Source organism: Lactuca sativa, chromosome 2 (genome assembly GCF_002870075.4).
Source record: "Lactuca sativa cultivar Salinas chromosome 2, Lsat_Salinas_v11, whole genome shotgun sequence".
Classification (NCBI taxonomy): domain Eukaryota; kingdom Viridiplantae; phylum Streptophyta; class Magnoliopsida; order Asterales; family Asteraceae; genus Lactuca; species Lactuca sativa.
This window is the reverse complement of record NC_056624.2, coordinates 205,082,465-205,103,474: the sequence shown is the minus strand read 5'-3', so window position 1 is coordinate 205,103,474 and position 21,010 is coordinate 205,082,465. Positions and strand designations below refer to the sequence as shown.

Genomic DNA, 21,010 nt, shown 5'->3' with positions numbered 1-21,010 from the left:
GAGGGAAATGAAGTGTTTGGTGAGGGGTCGATGGCTACGAGTTTTAGTGAAGGAGAAAACTGAGGTTGACGATATGAATGACAAAAGGTTGGGTGGGACCCCATATATAATTAAAAAAATTCTTTTTAATAACTTGAAGAAATCAATTAAAATAATCAACACATGTATTTTTCATCTTTTTAAGCTGGTCAGAAACCGAACACACAACAAAATCATACCACATGGACAATGCGAGTGCAAAAAAAAAGTTAGAGATCAAACCATATGGACGATTTCAATAATTTATTCTTTCAAATGCCTAATATATTTTAAAGAAAAAAAAAATTAAATTGTTAGTGACAAAACTTATAAATCTGCAAGTTGATAAAACGATATAAGTTCATAAATTTTGTTTGTTAGGCTATACGGTGTCCTACATTTATTACCATCGGAATGTTTATTTGTCGGCGGTAAACACCATTTCCTAATTGTTATTTTACCAACGAAAATTGCAAACGGTGAAAACATACCGCTTATTCAATTGTTTGGCATGTATGGTTTTTACCCAACAAATTTCATGTGTGTTTTTCCTAATGCATATTATAACTCCATATAATATCTTTATTTCAAGAAAAAACAAGAATTGGTAGGTAAGAAATAGCATCACAACTCATTTAGGCTATAAGGTATCATATCGCACTCATCACACTAATACGTATCATGTCATTATCACATTATTTTTTCCCTCATCCTAAAATGTGATAGGTATCATACAACACCTTACCACACACACCACACACATATACACTCCAATGGTTAAAAATAAAGAAAAATTGTGTGGTTAGGGCTTATGGTGTGGTGGCCATATCGTAGTGGCAATTGAGGGTCGGTGTTGTGTGCACCGCACACTGCAACACCATATTAGCCACCGCGGTGTGCCATTTAGGATGCATCCACCGACCTTATATGCAAAACATGATAAAATTGGTAAAAACTTATGTTGTTTCTACGTGGCATCAAATTTTCATAAAAAAAACATTATGACACTATTCAACCTTATATTGTCTTTCTAAAATGTTTCAATAACATGATGAAGAATTTTCATATTTTTTCCATCTTCATAAAAAATTTTCAAACTTGACTTTTAATAAAAAGAGTTTTAGATTTAAGTTCTTTTCTTTTTATGGAAAATATTGTTAGTTGGCAAAATAAACGTTTAAATGTTTCCTTTTATAAAATAGTTCCAAACTTGACTTTTATTAACATTTTTTGATTTTTTTTCTTTATCCATATATATATATATATATATATATATATATATATATATATATATATATATATATATATATATATATATATATATATATATATATAGAGAGAGAGAGAGAGAGAGAGAGAGATTAATGTGAGACCACTATATTTTGTGAGATGAGAGACGTAATCCTAGCCACTCATTTTTAAGATAAAAAAAAAATTTTAAATGCAAAATAATTCAAAAAAAAATAAAATATTATTTTCGTCATTTATATTTTCCAAAAAGAAATTTTTTAAAAATTAAAAAAAAATACGTTATTTTGAAATATATGTGAAATATTCTAGTAGAATATTAGAATATTTAACATATCTGACAAATTTAGTAGAATATTATAATATTATAACATTTTAAAAATCACATTAAAATATTTACATTGTAATATTGTATTAGAATATTATATGTATTTTTCAAAAAAAATGGTAATTTTTATTAGTTTTTATTTTTTTAGGTAAATAAAATGACGAAAATAATAATTAAGAAAAGAAGTTTTGGAGTTTTTTTTTTATTTTGTATTTTAAAATTATTTTTAGATTGTGTCCCTTGGTCTCATAAAATTAACATGCTTTCAAATTAACCTAAATATATATATATATATATATATATATATATATATATATATATATATATATATATATATATATATATATATATATATATATATATATATATATATATATATATATATTGTTGATTTGATGTGGAAGTCAAGAGAGTCAAATATGTGATAATATGTTATTCTTTAAGTCGATTAACAAATGTTATATGCTAGCGTAATGTTATAAAACAAAATGGCAAAACTGGCCGTTGTTGTAAAAATCATGTGATTTTAGTCTAAAAAATATTTTATTATTTAAAAGTGGTCTAATTTTGGATATATTTGTGTACTTTTTGTTCAAAAATATTAACTTTAATACTTTGACTCTTAACTTTTTTAAAATAACAATTTTATTCTTATTGACAATTTGCAACCAAACTACAAGGACCATTTCTGCATGTTTTCATTTTAATTTTATTCAATTATTATATATTAATAAATATTATTTTTAATATATATATATATATATATATATATATATATATATATATATATTAATAAATATTATTTTATTAGATTATTAATTACATTTATTAACAACGTAAAGTTTCAAAACAATTTTTCATTTTTAACACATAATTTCATTCATAAGGAAATCCCAAAAATCCAATGTTTCACATATTATCCGAATAAAACAAATCCCAATATCTCAATACATAAAATCCCTCAATGTCATGTCGGCGCCTTCCCGCGATCCTCGCTGGTACCTGAAACACATATCACATAACACGGTAAGCATAAATGCTTAGTGAGTTCCCCAAAGTATCACATACGCCACTCGAGGCTATATCTCAGTACGACCTTTCGGTCGATGTGTCTCAGCGGGACCCTCCAGTCTTGTAACTCGTTGGACCCGCCGGTCCGATCTATATCGTTGGACCCTCCGATCCGGTCTATAAAACACATAGCATACATATATCACAATACAAAATCTCAAGCATACACATATGTTGGATTAGTGTCTAAGTCCATAACTATTTTGGTATGTACTTGACCCGATGGTGCATGGTCCTTTTGGGTTGCCTTCACCAAAGCAACTTGATAGGATGAATTATGGAGAGAAATGATTAAATATGATTTATTAATATATTATGAGAATAATATATTAAAGGAGAAATCATATTGTTTAATTAGTATTAGTCAATAATTAATTGGCAATTAGTTTTGTGACTAAAAGAGATTAATTAAACTTAAGGGACTGGGATTGTAATTATAAGATAATTGCAATTTGGGTCATGGATTGCCTTATATTAAGGAGTGGACAAATTCTATGGGGAAGCCCATAAGAAATCGTCCAAGGCCTTAAGGAAAGGGGTCCATGGGTTGCTTAGGGCTTAAGCATCCAAATTAGGGTTTCCTTGTTAGATAACCCTAATAGTCTCACTATATATAGAACCCCTAAGGCTCAAAAATGTGTACAAGACTTCTCTAGGGTTTGTAGACATTTTTGGGCAGCCTCCATCCTCTCTCCTCTTCATCCTCTTGCTTATGGTGTTTGTGAACCATTAGAGGAGTGACAATTGTGACTCTAAGCTTTCTAAAGTCAATACAAGGAGATTTGGGATTGTTATTGCTACATAACAATCAAGGTAACATCTTAAACCTATTCTCATGTTAATATGATTACTTGAATGCTAGAATTAGGGTTTATAGTCTTAGAACTTGCATGTACAATAGAGAAACCTAGATCCAAGCATTAGGGTTTGTATGAGCACATATGATGTTCTTAAGACCAAAACACATCAGTGGTATCATAGCCTTGATTGGTTTCTATTGTATTGATGCATTGTGTGTTTGTTCAAGTTGCAAAATCGAGTTTTGAGTTGAGGTTTACAACCTATCGTGTTGACATTATTTTGTTTCTATGCCGTTCCACTTGAGTTAATTATGTATGTGAGTCCTATGAGTTCTCATTTGAATGCATAAAAGGCAAGGACCTTGATCAATGGAAAGTACATTGATAAGAAAAGGTGAGCTGCTTAACTACTTGGAAGACATGGTGGGCAGCTGTGCTACCATAAAGGCAAGAAATCGAGATCAAAAAAGTTCGATCCATATGAGTTTGAATTTGTCGTAAACTTTGGTTTTGACAAATTCACATGGATAGGAACAAATACACTGTTTAAATCTAAGTGTCATAAGATTTCCTCCTTCATGAAAATGATTGTGAGGAAATGCTTTCACTAAGAAAGATTTTAAGAAGATAGTAATTGTAAAATTGCATTCTCGAATTCGATTATGGTTACGGTATACCTTTCCATAATTTGAATTGTGAGGTTTGGCACACACATATGAACTATCTAAGGCAAAGGTGTATAAGTTCAAGAAACCTTGATAAAAGATTATCAAAAGCACTAAGTATTAGAAACATGAACTTAAGAATGGTGGCTGGGGACAAGACCATATCATTCCTTTTATAGTCCTCAAGCCACAATTAGGGTTGTGCATCTGGGCCAGCTACGCCCAGCGTAACCCTGGATACGACCAGCGTACCTAGGCGAGTCTGTGTCAAAAATAAGCGCATGAGTACGTGCAACGTACTCTTCAGTACGCCCAGCGTACTCAATTGCTATACTTTTTCCTTTAAGGGCTAAACTTGACAATTTGAAAAAGAAGAAGGGTTAAAGAGATGCACCTGAATTTCGGACTGTTACAATCTAGTTAGTTATTTTTTATTTTTTTAATAGATTATTACTTTTTTATTTGATTATTATATAATAATAATTATTATTTTAAATATGTAATATTTATATATTAAAAAATATTATTTTATTAGATTATTAATTTCTTTTAATTATATATATATATATATATATATATATATATATATATATATATTATTTTAGTGGATTGTTATTGTTTTTGATTTATTTTAGTTGTTTTCTTTACTATTGTAAATCGAAAAACCCAAAAAAGAATATCACCCACCCAGTCCGACAGTGGTGGGATGAATGAGATGATTTTAAATGAAATTAGGATGGTGGTGGTGTTGTCTAAAAAAAATTAATCCAAACAATATGGTGAGGGTCGAGCGATGAATAACTTTGGAGTATGTGTGATGTGTGAGATATATAATGTAGAATCAGAGTTGGACTACTACTACATATTGCAAGAGATCTTAGAGATTGGGTATTATGGCAGTAGACCCTCGACTGTTGTACTCTTTAATTATTTTTGGTTTGATAACAAAGACGGTGTAATAGTCAACATAAGCAACTTGATTGATGTCAAACTAAACTCTCGACTTCAAACAGACGACCCTTTTTTTTTTGGCATTACAAGCAGAATAAGTGTTTGTTCACCATACCATTTAATGACAAAAGATAAGTGGAATATTATCAACACAAAACCAAGAAGGATATTTGAAGTCACCAAAGCTAAAATGGGAACAAATGAAATGTTTCAATTTGAAGAGCGATTTGAGTCACCCCTTATTATAACTTGTGTGGAACGATTGTGCCTAGCCTCAACTACAAATACGTATGACCAAATATCTAATGACGATAATGACAAATCTAGGGAGGAAGACGAAGAAGAGGAAGATTTTGAAGATGTAGATGATGAAAATGAGTCGTTCTATTTAGACTGTTATTTTCTTTTAGTTTTTATTTTAATTTCATATTTATTGTATTAATTCTGTTTTTTGGATAACAACAACATCATCCGAATTTATTTAAAAAAAAACTTACCCATCCCACCATTTTCGAACTGGGTGACGGGGATGGTGTTGTCCAAAATATGTTATCTTTCAAATATTTGAAATAAATTAGGAGATGTGGGGTATGTGATTTTTTTTTTTGGGTTTTATGATTTAAAATAATAAAGAAAACAATTTAAAAATTTAAGAACAATTAAAAGTATAGTAATCTAATAAAGTAATATTTGTTAATAAATAAATATTATATATTAAAAAATTAATTGTTAATAAATTATAACCCAAGAAAAATCTAATGTAATTTAAAAGAAATTAAAAGAATTTAATATCTAATAAAGTAATATTTTTAAATATAAATATTATATATTTAAAATAATATTTATTAATATATAATAATCCAATAAAAATAATATATTAAAAATAAATTAAAAAATAATTAACTAAATATAATTAATAATCTAATAAATTAATATTTATTAATATATAAATATTATATATTAAAAATATTATTTATTAATGTATAATAATACAATAAAAAGTAATATAATAAAAAGAAACTTAAAAAAGAATTAATTAAAGAAATTAATATATAATAACTGAATAAAATTAAAAAGAAAAGATGCAAAAATAGTTCTTATAGTTTGGTTGTAGAAATGATCATTTAGGTAAATTTTTCGTTTAAAAAAAATAACAGTCAAATTGTTAAAGTTAGCATTTTAAAATGAAAAATCACAAGGTATCTAAAAATGGACAATTTTTGCATGATTGCATTACAAAACATTTTTGGACCAAAATTATACAATTTTGACAACCGCAAAAACCATTTTTACAATTTTGTCTAATGCAATATAAACTATAGGTAGCTTATAGTTTTGACATTTTTTATTCATGACAAATAAAAATAATTTATAAAATAGTTTTTTATTATAAAATTGTTTAAACTAATATTTCAACATACTTCTAAATTTTAGTAATTTAATAACTTACAAACCAATCAAACTTGAGCAATTAGAAAAAATATATTACATGCCTTCAACAATCATATATTAAGTATATAACCTTTTAATAATTATTTTGTTTTTAGTTACACCCTTTTCCCGAGTCGAAATTAACGATGGAAACAGAGAGAAAATAAGAGAATTGGAGAGAAAGAAGGAGTCAAGAGTGTTCCCAAGTTTATTTTTTGAAATGATTTGGAAAGAAAGGAAAAAAAATCAAAACATTCTTTTACCTCATAATCTTCCTCCCAAATCGGAGAGATTTGGAGAGGAGAATTATTGATAAAAAAATATCTATGATTATCAAACTACCCCTATATTCACGTACAACGTCACATGAAAAAAATCGATTCTTCTCTAACAATGGTATAATTGTATATTTTTAGTTTTCATTTCTTTTCCTTCAAACTCAGGAACACAAAGAAAAATAATTTTCTTTTCCTTTCTTTCGAACCCGGGAACAGAAAAATACACTTAACTTTCTTTTCCTTTCTTTTTTTTTTCTTTATAATTTTTTTTCTTTTCTTTAAATGAAACTTAAACAGAGTCTAAGTGTTTCGGTTGAAATTATATTTATTTGTTAGTAAAATTTTAATTTATACTTATAATAAAGACAACACAAATTGAAATCACGTGGATTACATTCAATATTTCTATATCTCGTAATATTTGACTTTGATTTGGGTAACGATAAGACACCGCAAATTACAATTAAATTCTTTACTTTTTTGTTTTTAAACTCCTTTTTTTCATATATTTTGTTATAAAGTTTAATAAACTTTTGATTTTCCATATATATAATTTTTCAAAACTAATTTCTTTATGTAATATCATATTTACACTATTTTTTTAGAAGAAGTTCTATTCTAACTAAATAAAATTCAATACATATCGATGGAAGACAAACGGACAAACATTCTGTTCGCCGTTAATCCAAATTTATTTTTAAAATTCAAGAGTATTTTTATTTTTTATAAAATCCTAAATCCGATATGTTTATCCAAAATATATTTTTTATAAAAAAAAATAGATATTTTTGACCGGTCCAAAAGATTCTATTCCAAATTTGATGATTATTTCATCAAAAACATTTTTTTTTTAAATTTTTCTTAAAATACACATAAATTATTATTAAGATTACTTAATTTCCCATAAAACTAGTCTCGATACTCTCTTACGTGTTTACCGACTAATTTTTGACAAACATACACTAAATTACATAATTAGCCCTGCATTCCTTAAATCGTAGAATCCACGCGCTACCGTTTGCTTGTTTGCTTCCTTCAAACGTCCCATCTTCACACACTCGTCTTTCATGGGTCTATTTCTATTTTGTTGCTGTTTAGTGTTTCCTTCCCTATCAGCACACAGCAAATACTCTCTCTCTCTCTCTCTCTCTCTCTCTCTCTCTCTCTAGAAAATCTACCACTCCCTAAAATGGAAGCAGACAACCGCCGTCCTTGATTTCGTCGCCGGCTGCTTGTATCTCGCTCTTCATCCGATCAAGTATTATGAAAACTCTCTTATTTCCATTTTATACAATATCTGCCCGCGTTTGTGTGCATATACGTGTATATATCTAAGCACGGTGTTTATATATCGATGTTGCAATTTGATTGATCGTATTTCTATTAATATGTATGTATACAGGTTTGAAAAGTAAAATTATAGCTGAATTTTGAAAACTGAAGTCTGAAGTGATGTTGGACCTTAATCTGAGTGTTGATCAGAGCGGGTTGATGTCAAAATACGCGGAGAATGATGGCGGTAAACAGTTTCTCGAGGTATGCGGCAGCGGCGGTCGGTTGGAATACTCCGGAGGTACCTCGAATTCCTCCGTCGTGAATGTGGAGATATCGAGTAACGCTGGCGACGAGGAGCACTCGTACTCTTGTCCCGATCTTTTCGCTTATAGTTTCGATATATTGAAACCGAGTAACCGAGAAGACGATCGGGATTTTAGGTCAGGAACTGTGGTAACGAAGCAGCTCCTCCCGGAGAGTGATAGAGACGGTGGCTTGCAGCGACATCAATGGTTGGATGTTGTTGATGGAAGTGTCGCAGACGAAAGAAGAGAATTCATGTTAAGGCAGCAGCAGAGACAGCAAGTGAGGAAGAGTAGGAGAGGACCCAGGCCTCGGAGTTCTCAATATCGCGGTGTTACTTTTTACCGGAGAACTGGAAGATGGGAATCGCATATATGGTTAGTCAATTATTACATACATGAATAAATTTGATCATCAACTGCTTCGGTAGTAAATCACGATTCATTAACAATTCACGTAACTAAATTTGTTAAGAAACCGATGCTGTTACTTATTCACCACAGCAGTTAGATGTTTCGATCGTGAAATCTAACCATAAGAGTACGGGCTAAAACGTTTGATCATGCAATCGAGTATTAAAATACTGACAAACATCTGTGCATTTCAATGTTATCCCCCTGTTTGATTTCTTCTTTCCTTCTAATTCTGCAGGGATTGTGGGAAACAAGTTTATCTGGGTAAGCAATTATGGATACCGAATTGCATTGGATTCTTTTGGGTTTCCTAATTCAAGTTTTACATGATTCTATTTTTTGGCCAATAGCTAACCTTTTTGTTTTTGTCTGATTGTATGTGGTTGATTTTGCAGGTGGATTTGACACTGCACATGCTGCTGCAAGGTAACTATCATTTTTTTTTTGTTTTTTTCTTATTTGACCTTACATTACCATGTGAGGTGAAGTGTGAATCCTTCCATATGAAATTAATCTCTTCTATTACATAATTACAGAGCATATGATCGGGCTGCAATTAAGTTTCGCGGGCTTGATGCTGATATTAATTTCAACATAAGTGATTACGAGGAAGATCTGAAACAGATAAAGAACTTAACAAAGGAAGAGTTTGTTCATATTCTGAGGCGTCAAAGCACTGGCTTCTCTAGAGGAAGCTCAAAATACAGAGGAGTCACCCTGCATAAATGTGGTCGATGGGAAGCTCGAATGGGCCAATTTCTTGGAAAAAAGTACATCTATCTTGGATTGTTTGACTCTGAAATTGAAGCTGCAAGGTTTGACTTTTGAGCCTCTCATTCTTTCTTTCAAATCACCATTTGATTGTTGATAATTTATATTTATTAGGGCTTATGACAAAGCTGCTATAAAATGCAACGGGAGAGAAGCAGTCACCAACTTTGAACCAAGTTCATACGAGGGTGAGCTAACTCTTGTGACTAACAATGGAGATGGAGGTACTAAATTACTAATTAACCCCTGGATTTCCTGATTCCATTCCATGTAAACTTTAATTAATTTTTGTGGTGATTTGTCTCCTGAATTACAGCTTCCATGGATTTGAATCTGGGTATTGGTCCTCCCTGTTTACCATTAGATAATAAGGCAAATCAGACTTCTGGGAGTTTGAACCAAATCAACTGGCTCTTAGGTGACATGTCTGAGGATAGAAGAACAAGGGTAATTTTGTAAATTGCTTTTAACTTATCGTTGTTCATAGTTATCCATCTGTTTAATTTATACAATTTTCAGATTGAAAACCACTCTACACCTATGACATTAGGAACTCAAAGTGGTGTTGGTTTTTTTCCAGTTTACCAGGTACCTTTTTTTGGTTAATAAAAATTTGCACTTGGTTAGAATGTGTCCAAATTACGATTTTAGTCATGACTTGTGTCCATTTTATAATTCAGGGAACAGCAACAGAGAAGGGTATGGAATGTCCAACTAAAAATTGGGCATGGCAGTTTCAAGGTCCTCATCTCTTTGCTGCAGCATCATCAGGATTCGGTAATTCAACAAACAATGCTTCATCATCATCATCATCCTCAGCATCATCAACTGCTGTTCCATTTCTGACTTACCATCACTACAATCCATCAATTAGAAGTGGTACAGGTGAGTACTACTTTAGGAGCTAAAGGTACAAGCAGACACAGCGTATAAAAACATAATTAGGCAGTTAGTTAGTTTGACATATTCTTGAAAAGCTTTGCACATTGATTAGGGGGTACAAGTCTTTTTGAATAAAGTGTTGTGGTAATCGGTAACATCAGCTTGAATTGTTTAACATTGATTTTGATTTGATATGAAAAGTCAAAAATGTCCCTGGGGGTGGTAACATCGTACATACTACATTGTACAAGTCGATGTATAACTGTTTGTCCTTGTGGGTTTGGAATGTACATTTTGTTTTTCACCCATTCAATGGTAGGGTTTCAAGATTAAATGTACAAACACCTGCATGCTGCAACTTATAAGTTACAACATGAAAACACATGATGTACTAATTTTCATGTAACATGACAAGGCTGTTTTCATTGTACCATGTATTTGTACGTGTAGGATCTCTGGTGGATGGGGAAATATCATGGTTATTAAATGTGTAACGTTTACATCATGTGTACAAAAGGAACACATTTTCTATAAATTCAATTAACCACTAGTTATTTAAAAAAAAAAAAAAAAAAAAACCAATGGTTTTATACCAATATGTTTCTGCAACTTTATGTACAAACTACAAGGCTCTTTAATGTCGTTTGTTTCTTGGGCTCTATGCTAAAACTACATTGGTAATTGGTAATTGCACATTTGGAGTTTCGGTTCCAATGATATAAGGTTGAGGTTTCGATACTTGTTTAAGAAAATGATTGAACATGTCATGTAGTCTTTGAATTCGGTATCTTTTATTAACTTTTTCATCTTTATACTAAAAGAAAATTCTGTATTTCTTGAAAATTGCCATAAAATCGCTTAAAATTTTAATATACCAAAAAAGAAAAAATTACTCATGTATTTTACATTTGGCCAATTGTAAAGTTATAGACACCATTAGAAAATCGTTATTGGCAAAATATGTTATCGCATCATGCCATCTTATAACTCATTCTTACTTAGGTGTCTTTATTTTTGGTTTAATGGCAACTCGAACACAAATATATTTCAAAGTTAATAATGGCAAATTAGAAATACGAATGTAGTAGCTTTATAGGATGCTTTCGCATCGCATTATGGAAAATTGGTTTCTTAAACTAAAAATGACAAAGTACAATGTGAAAACTAGTAAGAATTTTACCAAAACATACATCAAACAATAGTTGAAGGGCCCTTTTTCCTTCCATAGCTCACACACATTTAAGTGTATCCTATTTCTTCTTTTGCGATCTTGGGTCTTGAAGAACACCACCCACCTCACAACAATATTGACAAGTATTAAAAAATGAGCATAAATCACATAGTGAGATGCCTTAATAGGCATAATATTATAAGTATTCATGAACGAACATATACGTATGTTGAAAATAAGATGTCTTAATATACATACGTCGACAATATTTATAAATGAACATAAACATATGTTGAAAAGAAGATGTCTTAATAGGCATATCTCACAATTATTCACTATCACATCATTAGTGGAACCACATAAATTCGTATGGTGGCTATTGTTTCTAGATTGATTGTTCGGTATTCTATTTGCTATCGTTTTCGGTCCAACTTAATTTTTGTTTTGTTGTTAGTTTCTTCAAATTGGGATTTTAAGCATCTAGTATGTAAAAACCAAACAATTTAATGTTAAACTTGAAAATTTAGTCAAAAAATTTCCATTGCTACGAGCAAAGTTCAAAAAATTCAAATTTTGCATTCTTAATCTAAAATACTACAGTATTTGATAACAATTTGGTCTTCCAAGGTTAATTTGATGGAATATATTATTTATTTCGAACAATTTAGGTTACACTCACATTATTATTATTATTATTATTATTATTATTATTATTATTATTATTATTATTATTATTATTGCTATTATTATTATTATTTACTTTTCTCCTTATTTTTTTGAGCAAGTTATTTTACACACTTTTAAGGTTGGATAGACAAAAAATATGTGGTAGACTGGTGATTTTGGTGATATGCATGATTTTGGTGTTTAGTTCTTTCAACTTGGAGTCTTGGAGGCAGACTTGATTCTTTTATTTTCTGCACCTTCATCATTTTTCTTGACTCGTGATTTTACAACTATGCTTTACATAATTTCATTCTTGAAAGAGAAAACTAATGTTTGATTTTTTTTTTTTTTGAATAAAATGGTTTTAATATGGGGTAAATATGTTTTAGATCTGATTTTTATTATTTCTAAAATCTTATTTGATGTTTTAAATATTGTTTTCCGTCCTTTTCAAACATGATAAAAAAAAAAGGTATAAAAACTCGGGTATGTCATTTTTCTAAAACATGCACATATCATTTGATTAAATGCAATCTCAAATAGTTAAAGATTTAATCATAAATTCAAACTAAAAGAAAAATCATTAATTTTGATCCAAAAAAACATATATGTGACTGAGATTGCAAAATTTGAAACTGAAATTGCGATTTTTTTTTTAACTGAATATCTAACTTAAGTATACCATATGATATGATGAAGTTTATAGTCTACCCTAAAAAATATCATATAATCATTATCAAAACGACTAAAAAGGCGTTTGATTTTTTAGACGAAATGATCATAACAAGTGAAATTATTAAAGATAAGCCAGCCTAAACTCCAACTGAAGTGCTTGCACATTCCAGTAGGCCCCGCCTGTTTCTTGCTAATGGTAAACACTAAACACAGCCTTCTTCCAGAATCATTCTCCTTGTTCATACTCAGTTCACTCCACGTTATTATTCCCCTAAAAAGTAAAAATCATCAGTTTCTTTTCGCTTTTTCCACTAAACTAAAACTTGTTCAACTTTAAAGAAAGGGGAAGAATTTCTTTTTGTTTCTAGGGTTTAAAAGATTCAATCTTTTCCATATTTTCATTCAAAATGCAGCCACTTTTTCATGTGGTTTTTGTGATTTGATCTTCTGTTAAACCCAATTTTCCACCTCGTTTGCAGATATAGATTATAGAATAGAACCCGAATGGGGTTTAATCGTTTCTTGTTCATCTCGATTCTTCTTCTTCTTCACAGTTTCATGGAGTTCACCAAATCCCAGATGCCAGGTTCACCTTTTTCCTTCCATATTATTCTTATTTATGTTATCTATGTATTTTACTTTTCTTGATTTGACTGTTTTCTAGATAAATCCTCTGTTTTCTTGATTCGATGATCACTTTTCTTAAACATCGATTAACATGTTTTTAGGGTTCTTAAACTTTATTCTTTTTGGATGAACATGAATCTTGAATCAAGAAAGATGCATAATTAATCTTGTTTTACTTACGTGTAGCAGGTTTTATAAGTCTAGATTGCGGTGGCGACAAGAACCACACAGACAACCTCGGACTGGAGTGGACTCCCGACGATGAAATCAAATACGGAACAACGACTAAAATCTCCATCGAAAACGAAAACAGACGACAATATCAAACACTCCGATATTTTCCGGCGGATAACCGGAAATACTGCTACTCACTTAACGTGAAAACCAGGACTCGATACCTCATAAGAGCTACATTCTTATATGGTAATTTCGATAACAACAACGTATACCCTAAATTCGACATCTCACTGGGCCCCACTCACTGGTCAACAATCGTCATCTCAGACGCTAACACCATAGAATCTCAAGAACTCATCTTTTTAGCTTCTGATCCTACAATCAGTATCTGTTTATCCAATTCCAAAACAGGTCTTCCTTTCATCTCAACACTCGAGCTTCGACAATTCAATGGCTCCATTTACCTTACGCCATTCGAGAACCAATTTTTTCTAAGTGTTTCTGCTAGAATCAATTTCGGGGCAGAAAATGAAGATCCGGTAAGGTACCCGGATGACCCGTTTGATAGAATTTGGCAATCGGATTTGGTTAAAAAAGCAAATTACCTTGTCGACGTGGCTTCCGGGACCCAAAAAGTTTCCACTAAATTACCGATTGATGTCGGAAAAGACGAATTACCCCCTCAGAAAGTCATGCAGACAGCTGTAGTGGGTCGAAACGGGTCATTAACTTACCGATTGAATTTGGACGGGTTCCCGGGTTTTGGTTGGGCTTACACTTATTTTGCTGAAATTGAAGATTTAAATCAGAATAAAACCCGTAAATTCCGGTTAATTCTTCCCGGAGCTCCGGATATCAGTAAAGCCATTGTCAACATTCAAGAAAATGCTCAGGGGAAATACCGTTTATATGAACCCGGATTTTATAACATTTCACTTCCTTTTGTTTTATCCTTTAGATTCGGGAAGACATCTGATTCTACTGAAGGCCCTCTTCTTAATGCGATTGAAATCAGTAGATATCTGGAAATAGCTGATGCTTCTTTTGATGGTATGTAATATTCTATTTCTACCCTCCTTTTTCTTGTAAACAATATAAGGGTATTATAGTCTTTTTCATGATGTTTCAGGGGGTGTGGTTGCGAGTATAGTATCTGTTTACAAGTCGTTAGAGTGGGCCCAAGAAGGTGGTGATCCGTGCTTACCGGTTCCATGGTCATGGTTGGAGTGTGATTCCGATCCTCAACCCAAGGTTATATCGGTGTAAGTTTTTCAAATTTGAAACTTTATATATCATGTTGATATGCGCATTGACTATTCTACCCTTCAATGCAGAAAATTGTCTAATAAGAACATGACTGGAAGCATCCCTTTGGATTTGACCAAGTTGACCGGCTTAGAAGAATTGTAAGTGTATATTATCATATACATAATTAGTACATAACCAAAATTACTTATTCTTGTTACATTATTATATGTACATAAAAATAAATAGTCTAAAATACGTTTTCCTTGCAATAGGTGGCTTGATGGGAATGCGTTGACTGGTCAAATCCCTGATTTTACAGGATGCCCGAATTTAAAAATCATGTAAAATAACTTTTTACTTATTCTCTTGTTAATTGTTATTCTATAATTTGTGATCATATTCATATCTGATAAGACTTTTATCCAGACATCTTGAAAACAATCGGTTGACTGGTCATCTACCTTCCTCTTTAGCAAACTTACCTAATTTAAGTAAACTGTAAGTACTCTATTTTCATTTTGACTTTAAAAATGGAAAAGTCAACATTTGACTTCAACAAGTCAATCTATGCACTATGCAGGTATGTGCAGAATAACTTATTATCTGGATCCGTGCCACCTGGTCTTCTGAACAAAAACATAGTCTTAAAGTTGGTTTTTTATTTTATTTTATTTTTTTTTTTCATTTACTTTAAAAATATATACGATTCAGATTCTCATTAATCTTTAAGTTGTTATTTGTGGATTTTGGATTTATCAGCTACACTGGAAACAAAAATCTTCATAAACAAAGTAATGACGGAAGAAATATTGTATACATTATCTTTGGATTACTGGTTGGGGCTGCTGTTTTAATTTTAGGGTTCATAATCTCATGCCTGCTTATTCGCAAAGGAAAGAAAGATCACAAGCAAGGTAGTATTTTTTTTTACTGTAAGTTTTGCAATTTTAGGATTCATAGTCTCATGATAATTTTTTATTTAATTGTCCTTTTTTTTTGTTTGTTAGAGCCTAAACACATCATGCATGTTTCTTCTATGAACACAACAACAACAACAACTTCAGAAGGTGCCCGATGTTTTACACTATCTGAAATTCGAATTGCAACAAAGGATTTTGAGAAGAAACTTGGATCTGGTGGATTTGGAACTGTATATTATGGTAAGTTGAATGATGGAAAGGAGATTGCAGTCAAGCTTCTTGGAAATAACAACATTCATCAAGGAAAGAAGGAATTTGCAAATGAGGTTAACTTTTTATCAACAAATCTTGTTTCTTTCTTTTTTTTTTAATCAATAGACGTAAATATTTTTGAATTCAATTTATGAAGGTGAGTCTTCTGTCAAGAATACATCATAGAAACTTGGTAAAATTCTATGGGTTTTGCCAAGAAGAAGGGATGGATATTCTTGTTTATGAATTCATGCATAATGGAACTCTCAAAGAACATCTTTATGGTAAGTTCTGAATCTACCTCATCAGATTGCTCTTTTGGTTTTGACTCATTTGTCTTTTTGAGTCTTTTTGGCATTGATTAACAATGGGCTGTGTACAAATTAGGACCTTTAGCAAAAGAACAAAGAATCAGATGGATCAAGCGACTGGAGATTGCTCAAGAATCTGCCAAAGGTTTGTTTTTCTTATTAAGAGGAGATGATATTTCTTGCACTTAACCTTTCTTACTGATATATGATATATCTTGTTTTTGTTTTAGGAATCGAGTACCTTCATACTGGTTGTGTCCCTTCCATTATCCATAGAGACTTGAAAACAAGCAACATTCTTCTTGATCACAACATGAAAGCCAAAGTTTCAGATTTTGGTCTCTCAAAACTTGCAGTTGATGGAACTTCACATGTATCAAGCATAGTTCGAGGCACTCTTGGGTATCTTGATCCTGAGTAAGTCAATGTTCGATTTAATTTCTTAATTCTTGAATAATTTTGTTGATTCTCATCTTCATCTTTACTTGTGATTTGTAGATATTATATCTCGAATCATTTGACAGAAAAAAGCGATATCTACAGTTTTGGAGTTATTCTTCTTGAGCTGGTTTCTGGTAAAGAAGCCATTTCTAACGAAAGCTTTGGTATAAATTGCCGCAACATTGTGCAGTGGGTAAGGCTCTTAAGTGAAAAACAAAAGAAAAAAAAATGGTTGAATCCATGAGAGGTAATTAAGGTTGGTTTTTTGCAGGCGAAGTTTCATATAGAGAACGGGGACATTCAAGGGATAATTGATCCGTGTTTAGGAGACGATTATGATATCCAATCGATGTGGAAGATAGCAGAGAAAGCGTTGATGTGTGTCCAACCTCACGCAAACACGAGACCTTCAATGTCTGAAGTTATTAAGGAGATTCAAGATGCGATTGCAATTGAGAAGGGTGGAGAGGGAGGTAGTTCTGATGAAATTTCACGGACATCTTTTCATTCTTCGTTGAATATGGGATTACTTGATCATGGTGGCGATCCTTACTTGTCGTTTCATGAGTCTGTTGCACTCCCTTCTGCTCGATAGGTAGATCTAGTTGTTGATAGGTTAGTTGAAATTTGAAAAGGTAATTCGATTTTGGGTTTTAGGGTATTCTTTAGAACGTTGATTTGGGTTTGGATGTTGTCGATTTGTTGAGGTTTCACCTTCACTGTTGAGGGGGGTTTTGTTTGTAAATGATGTATGCTTCAATTGGTCATGAATTGGTGGTGTTGATGGCATTCTTGACGTAGGTATTGAACAATTGAACAAGGGAAACATTTCATGTCATCCACTCAACCTGGGCTCCACCATGCCATGCCGTTGCAATGGAGCGGTGTTGATGGTAGGTAAAAGAGAGAAGAAAGATTGAGCCTGCCAACACAACCCAATGGAAAAGTTGGCTGCATACCTTTGCCGATGTACAGTGCTGCTGAACCATACCTTCACATGGGGCGGTGTATGCTGCTGGCACTAAGTACAAAATTGGATAGAATTGGATACCAACAGTATCATCTTATGGTTAGTAAAAGAAAAAACATCATAAATGGTCCTTGTGGTTATTCTGAAGTTTAGTTCTCGTGGTTTAAAAACGTCATAGATGGTCCCTGTGTTTCCAAAACTTTTGATGATTGGTCATTTTTGCTAACTCCGTTAGCTTTTGGCCGTTAACTATTATTTTATTATTATATTTGAGGGCATTTTCGTCATTTACTTTATTTTATTTAAAAAATATATGTATTTTCTCTCTCTCTCTCTCTCTCTCTCTCTCTCTCTCTCTCTCTCTTCATAAAGATCCCCCAAATCTCAAATCTATACCCACCTTGTAACTTGATTAAAAATGGCTTTGCAAAACCTAAAAAAATCTAGAAATCTGTATCTAGATCTAATTCAATCACACCCAAATTCAGCATCAACATTTTCTTATACATCATCATCGTATTCTTCTTCTACTTTGTATCTATATCCAACTATTGATATGAAAGATATACACAGTGGGTCCAAATATTGGCTCCAAATATTGAGAATAACAGTGGGTGCCGATTGACACATATACAAGCTTGATGAACCCAAAATCAAGAAAGCTTGAACTCGGTGAACCCTAAATTTGAAAGGTTCGGACTCGATGGACAAATCAAGAAATGGAGGTGCCGATTGACACATATACAAGCTGTGTTTTTTCTTCCTCCCAGTACCGAGACAGAAGTTGGGTTTTTCTTCATCCTAACTTCTAAGATGAAGAATGGTGTCGGGAGTTATACAGTCTACATGTTGTCGCCCCAAATTCAGTATACGATCTACGCGTTCATCTTGGGTCAATGCGTAGAAACAATTTCATCTTAATTTCTATGATTTCTACAAATTTCGGTGCTCTCTTATGGTGACGACATATCTGAATAAAGAATCAACACCTTCCAGGCCACCTTGACTCCCTCTGTTTCTCTCTGTCACACCACTACCTGTCGAAGTCGGATCTAGAAAGAGAATATATTATCGATTTACCTGAAATGAAAAATTCAAGAACGGTTTGATTTCAGAAGATGAAAGTGATACACATCGATCTGGGCTTAGAAAGAAATGGGGGAGGTGACATCGAATGAGAAAAAGAGGATGATGGGGGTAGCATGGGGTGGTATTTAATCCCTTTCTTCTTCACTAGATTTCATATGATGCATTTGCAATTGTTGGATTTTATGTGTCTATTTTAAGATGCATATGTAAGTATGAGTCTTTTAATTTCCAAAAAGACAAAATGAGAGAGAGAGAGAGAGAGAGAGAGAGAGAGAGAGAGAGAGAGAGAGAGAGAGAGAGAGAGAGAGAGAGAGAGAGAGAGAGAGAGAGAGAGAGAGAGAGAGAGAGAGAGACCTTTTACATATTAAATAATTATTTTTATTTAAAAAAAAAATAATAGAAAACATCATAAATGGTCCTTGTGGTAATGAAATGACAAAAATACCTTTCGGTTAACGAACAAAACTTAACGGAGTTAGCAATAATGACCAATCGTCAAAAGTTTTGGAAGCACAGAGACCATCTATGACGTTTATAAACCACGGGGACTAAACTTCAGATTTGGGTAACCACATGGACCATTTATGATGTTTTTTCCTAGTAAAATAACGATAAAATAGTCATTTGCTTATATAACACAACTAAAAAACACAACTTTTATTTATATAAAATTTTATTTACAGACAAAAAATATCTCTATATCGAAATGCATATAGTTAAATATTTACAATATTGTATATTCAAAGTTATTTATTTTCCGGACAAAATCATTTTTTAAGGTAAGTAACTACCATTTTTATACATATTTTGGATTTGTTTGGAGCAAGGTAACTTATTATAATTTAACGTTTGGTAATATTATAAAAATTTATATTTATATTTGTATCTATATCTACTTATACTATCTAATAAAATAATAGCTTTTAATGCCACTATCATCATCATTTGTGTAATTGTGTCCTTAGTTTTTTATTTTACCGCTTAAATCCTTTGCTTTTTTTAATCACAAAGCATCCATAAAAGCAACAATAAACAGCAAATTAGCAAGGTAGTCGGCAAAAGCAAATCTTCTGATCATATTAACTCGACAAAATTACATGAATGTTCCTTGTGGTTGACAGGACATACCAATTGAGTCTTTATAACGAATTGTTTGCAGATGGTCCTTGTTGTTTCAAAATATTAGAAATATGGTCATTTTGAATAACGGTGTTAAAATTTTCAGTTAAATCCTTTGTAAAATGACATATTTATCTTTTCTGTCATAGGGACCGTTTATGTAATTTGTTCAAGTCATAGGGATCATTTATGTAATTTTATCTATTATTTATTATCTTTATATTTTATATATTTATATTTTTTATGAATTATTTTTTTTTTGACATTTTTTTGAATATAATGTTAAATATTTTATTTTTTTCTGCTTATATTTTTTTGACTTTTTTTTCAAATATATTTCTTAAATTTTTTGACGTTTTATCTGAATACATGTATTACTGTTTTTTCTTTTTATGTTTTGTTTGAATAAACATTTTTGATGTCTTGTTCGAATACATTTTTAACATTTTTAATATATTTTTTTTACGTTTTGTTTTTTATAGGGAAATTAGTAATATAAACATTTTTGTAATGTAATATTTTTTAAAATAACCACTTTTTAAAAAAAATAAAAATAAATACTTAGTCTGGAATTCATACATTCGAGGTCATGTTATTAAATGGGTTAGATCTGACCCAATATCATGGCCTCTTGTCAAAAACCCTCATTCCGTATTATGTTTTAATTTTTCTGTTCTGGGCTACTTTAAGTTCGAAAAATATCTTTTACCGATGAAAAGCTCCAACATTTGTTGGTATGTGTTAATTTTTTGTATGATTATATGTTCAAAATAACATTGAAGTTTTTTATATGATTATATGTGATTAATTAGAAATAATTTGTTTTTATTCAGTTTCGAAGGTTAATTTTGATTAATTAGAATTATTTTTTTATAGTAGTATGGATTGAAAATAATTCGTTTTGCTTCAA

General features: G+C 31.4%; 2 protein-coding genes across 7 annotated transcripts; both read left to right on the top strand.

Moving 5' to 3' along the window:
* The first annotated feature begins 7,888 nt into the window (after positions 1-7,888).
* On the top strand, positions 7,889-10,864 carry LOC111916410 (APETALA2-like protein 3). Its single transcript, XM_023912085.3, has 9 exons — positions 7,889-8,048; positions 8,193-8,745; positions 9,020-9,045; positions 9,177-9,207; positions 9,318-9,596; positions 9,667-9,776; positions 9,869-9,999; positions 10,072-10,140; positions 10,233-10,864. The coding sequence occupies exons 2-9, from the start codon at positions 8,243-8,245 to the stop codon at positions 10,458-10,460; spliced, it is 1,377 nt and encodes a 458-aa protein (XP_023767853.1). The 5' UTR covers positions 7,889-8,048; positions 8,193-8,242; the 3' UTR covers positions 10,461-10,864.
* Positions 10,865-13,006: 2,142 nt separating this feature from the next.
* Positions 13,007-18,179, top strand: LOC111916407 (probable LRR receptor-like serine/threonine-protein kinase At1g67720). 6 transcript variants are annotated; one of them, XM_023912083.2, is made up of 15 exons: positions 13,007-13,142; positions 13,426-13,532; positions 13,763-14,800; positions 14,880-15,012; positions 15,085-15,156; positions 15,271-15,339; positions 15,425-15,496; positions 15,579-15,647; positions 15,758-15,912; positions 16,006-16,244; positions 16,328-16,454; positions 16,558-16,626; positions 16,712-16,898; positions 16,980-17,115; positions 17,194-18,179. In XM_023912083.2, exons 2-15 carry the CDS (start codon positions 13,451-13,453, stop codon positions 17,515-17,517), a joined length of 2,772 nt encoding a protein of 923 aa, XP_023767851.1. In that variant the 5' UTR covers positions 13,007-13,142; positions 13,426-13,450; the 3' UTR covers positions 17,518-18,179. The 6 variants fall into 6 exon arrangements, with proteins under 6 accessions (XP_023767851.1, XP_023767849.1, XP_023767850.1 ...); XM_023912081.2 differs by having other exon boundaries at positions 13,760-14,800; XM_023912082.3 differs by lacking the exon at positions 13,007-13,142 and adding an exon at positions 13,167-13,224 and having other exon boundaries at positions 13,760-14,800.
* Positions 18,180-21,010: the final 2,831 nt, after the last annotated feature.